At 40.1% G+C, this 4,385-nt stretch overlaps 1 protein-coding gene across 1 annotated transcript; it reads right to left on the minus strand.

The window, feature by feature from the left end:
* Window positions 1–816: 816 nt before the first annotated feature.
* LOC123139537 (ethylene-responsive transcription factor 1-like) lies at window positions 817–1,967 on the minus strand. Its single transcript, XM_044559325.1, has 2 exons — window positions 1,649–1,967; window positions 817–1,331 (listed from the first exon to the last, which is right to left on the minus strand). Exons 1-2 carry the CDS (start codon window positions 1,965–1,967, stop codon window positions 817–819), a joined length of 834 nt encoding a protein of 277 aa, XP_044415260.1.
* Between the last annotated feature and the right edge of the window lie 2,418 nt (window positions 1,968–4,385).

Raw genomic sequence — 4,385 nt, forward strand, 5'->3', positions numbered from 1 at the left:
CTGAGGAACAGTATAATGCATTGCTATAAGAATGCGTCGAAATGGAACAGAACCCTCAAATCATGAATTAGGTGCACTACATGTCTACATAAGAACTATATCGATCGGTTTGAAGAACTGCATATAGAAAGAACGACTCCGTGTGAGCACGCATCTACTATCAAAGATTAGTAAATCTGGTATATTTTTCCATAGCGTGAAGTATAGAGGTATAATATAGAGGACAGTTTGGCTTTACCACACCCTTCTTCGGAAAAGAGATTGAAACCTCCAGCTTCTACATCAATATGATGCACACTATCATAAACTTACTACACCTCTACAGCTCTACAGCAGAAATTGATCCAGCAACCAGGCAAATCCATATATAACAGATAAACTTCTGCTCAAAAATAAGATATATAGGTTACTTCTATTACTAATAAAAAGCCAGAACTAAAGGGAGAAAACGATAGTGCACATACTAAAGCAAACTGGACACTGATCCATGTTGTTCGCATTCACAAATGGTAACCACAGCATAAAAGTTGTAAAAGATAAAGACAACGGTTCATCATAAATGCCTGCCACAGAGACAGTCAACTAGGGAAAGGGTCGATTACAAAGAGACACGATGCAACTTTTTTTTGCATCTAAGCTTGGACATAAGCATATGCTAACTAAAGGTGACAATAGGGCGCTTCCCAATCTCCCATTATCTTATTCCTGAAATAACAGAACAAAAAGTTCAGAGTAATGAAAAGATTATCAACCTTAGTCTGAACATGCAATTTGCAAATGCTTACCCTTTGTCCCTGTATACAGGGTTTGAATCCCTCAGAAAAATTCACCACGGATGGGCATGCCATCGAAGCTCAAGAGGTCCATGTTGCCAACAACATCCTGAGGAACATCAAAATTCAGTAGGCTATCAATCAGCTCATCCATGCCATCATCCATAAGATATCTCATCCAAGGTTCAAAATTGACAGCATTATTCTCCATAACAGGAGGCACCAGTGAGATATAGGTGTTATTCTTGGCAAGCGCAGATTTTGCTCCTTCAGCAATCGTAGAATTGGAAGCAATGGATGATATATGTGGAGTCTTGGTATCATACTCCCAGCCCAAGTCAGAGCAGCCAAAAGAGTTGCTTCCTTGGTCAGAGTACATATCCAGAACAGGAGCTTCAACTGGGAGAGCAGAGTTCATTGCAGGCACAAGTGGTTGGTTTGATGCAAAGTCAGCAGATCCTGCTGGATGGATACCCCTGAATTGGTTCTTTCTCTTCCTTTTTGCTAGCCTTTCTGAAGGACCATCAAAACCAACAGTAGGCATGGTGTTTAAGTCATCTGCAATGGAAGATCAGTGAATGCTAAGAGGGATCAACACAGACAAATTTCTCTCACAGATAGTAAATATTTAATGCAATAGTAAATCATGGAAATTTTTTCCCTATTTTTTACCATGATTTTAACTAATAAAACTACACTCAAATAAGAATCCAACAATAATTTTTTTATGACAAGCATTAAATTTTTACTAGTTAATTATGTGGTCAAACTTTGACCCAAAATACGATGGAGACTAACAAAACAAGACGAAGGTAATACGCTAAAGGTAATGATACGCAGATTAAAAACTAGTTCAAGCCACCCGGGGTCGATACCTTGCGAGAGGGACCGCTTGACGGCGGTAAAGGGCTGGATCTCGACGACCCCATTGTCATCATCCTTCTCAGCCGTCCTACCGCACCCGAGCTCCAGGTTCGAGTCACTGGAATCGCCCTCAAACTCCTCGAAGTCGGCCTCGAACTCCTCCTTGTCGACGTCCATTCTGAGTCCCCTCCGCCCGCCAAGCCCGATGAAGCGCCGACACCGGTCGCCGCCCCATAGGGGCTTCCTATTCTCGGGCCACGGCACCGCCTCTGTCACCTTCTGCATCACCACAGGAACCTTGAGGTCCGTGAGGGCCCTTGTGCCACACATGATGGCCTCTCGTAGCTCGTCGCAGCCGTTACTGGGGGAGGGACCTCGCCGGAATTGGTAAATTGTCTGGGTTTGTAGGTGGAGGCAAGGCCAGCTCCCTATATACACGGTGGCCACATGAGGGGGCGAGGGGGCATGCGGTGGGCCCCACAAATCAGTGATGAGTCGCGTGGTGGGCGCCTGGGGCGGAAGGCACGAGGCACGTTCCGGAAGCGAGCGTTTCGACTCGGGGAATCTTGCGAGCTGGCCCCTTGGGAGAAGAGTATTTCTTGTATTTACCCTGGCAAATGAATTGATAGATGTACGTTTGACTTTCTTTCTTTCATGCAAGACAACATTTATTAGCTAAAGATTGTTGTACTACACACCTATAGTATGACTCTACTACTTTGGTCGTACACTCTCCATCTCGGTTTATTAGACGGGTTCATCCAACTGAAGGTCTAAGAAAAAATCTTCTCATAAATGATTTTGTATAATGCTAAGATCTTTGCGAATTACTCATAGCCAGTTAGGCCAATTATTAGCTCAATATCATACTAGCTAAAGATTGTTGTACTACACACCTATAGTACGATTGTACTACCTTGGTCGTACACTCTCCATCTGGGTTTATTAGACGAGTTCATCCAACTGAAGGTGTAAGAAAAAAATCTTCTCATAAATGATTGTGTATAATGCTAAGATCTTTGCGAATTACTCATAGCTAGTTAGGCCAATTATTAGCTCCAGATCATACTACACAACTGCAATACGACTGTACTACTTCCATTGTGCTTCTCCGTCCAAGTTTAATGGACGGGATTTTTATAATACAATGGATTATACAAGGGGATAATTATTTTTATTGAAAAGTTTCTGTAATTAAGATTCACAAAGTTTTCATGGCATGAACAAAGTTCAAGGCATGCTCCCACTTTAACAATGCTCGTCTCTCTCACTTTCACTTTTCTTTTTGAAAAGTTTTAGGTTCCCCACTTTTTTTGTTTTTAAACTTTATAAAAGCACAGAAAAGAAATAAATGACTCTCTAAAACTTCCGGGTTGCCTCCCTGGCAGCGCTTTTTTTAAAGCCATTAAGCTAGGCATATAGTGCTCAAGTAATGGATCCACCCGGATCCCAAGGTATATCAAAGCCAATTTTAATTAACAATGATTTGTAATTTAGTAGTGAGCACAAAGCAACATATATCATGTAATGACGAAGTCTAACTCTCTTCCTATGCATTGGCATGTCACAAAAGAACAATTCATGCACACAAAGTAAAGGCCAATGCATAGTATAAATAGTTTCTTGCAATTTTATCGTGTTAGAAACATAGAGAGGTGGATATGTAGTTCCTCTCTCATAATAATTGCAAGTAGGAGCAGCAAGCACATGCATATTACATTCATCAAAATTATCATGTGCAACGATAAAAGGCAACCCATCAATATAATCCTTAATAAGCACAAACTTCTCTGATATAGTGTAGTTGGGAGAATTCAAAAAGATAATAGGACTGTCATGCATGGGTGCAATAGAAACAGTTTCATTCTTAACATAAGGAACTATAGCAATTTCATCTCCATAAGCATCATTCATATTGGCATCATGGCCACAAGCATAGCAAGAATCAAGTTCATCAAAAAAGGGTATTTCAAATGAATCAACGGGATCATAGCAATTATCATAGCATTCATCCTTCGGTAAAAACAAAGGGACATTAAACAATGTATGAGTTGGAGGGTTACTCTCATTAAAAGGTGGGCACGGGTAGCTAATCCGCTCTTCCTCCGTTTGTTCTTCGCTCTCCTCGTCATCTTTTTCATCCAATGAGCTCACAGTTTCGGCAATTTCTTCTTCCATAGATTCCTGCAAATTATTAGTCTCTTCTTGGACAGCGGAGAATTTCTCAATAAATGCATCAATATCGGCATTGTATTCATAATTCTCATAGCAATATTTAGGTATAGCAAAATTTTCAAGCCTATAAATATCATCATGAAAAGCTTTATACTTTTCAAACCAAGACTCTATTCGTTCCACATAGTAATCATATATACCATTAGCATAAGAAGCCAAGGTTTCATTATCACTAAATCTGCATGAAATGGGAAGGTGTGGAGCCTTCATCCTAGAGCAACAAGTATAATCATATCTCAAGCATAGTTGCTGAGCATACCAATGCAACATATGAATTTGATCCCATAATAGATTTCCTTTTTTATTCAAGCGATAATCCCTAAAGTATTCATGTTGATCCAACGTGTCTCCCATTATATAATTGAATGGGGTTTTGTCAGGATTATTAAAGTAGTGCATAATATTTTCACATAATGAGCATCGAGGGTTTTAGGAGGTTCCCCATCTCCATGAGTAGCAAGTACACCTAATTTTTTTTGTATTTCATGTTCCATATTCATAATTGAAGATAGA

This window comes from Triticum aestivum, chromosome 6B (genome assembly GCF_018294505.1).
Source record: "Triticum aestivum cultivar Chinese Spring chromosome 6B, IWGSC CS RefSeq v2.1, whole genome shotgun sequence".
Lineage (NCBI taxonomy): Eukaryota > Viridiplantae > Streptophyta > Magnoliopsida > Poales > Poaceae > Triticum > Triticum aestivum.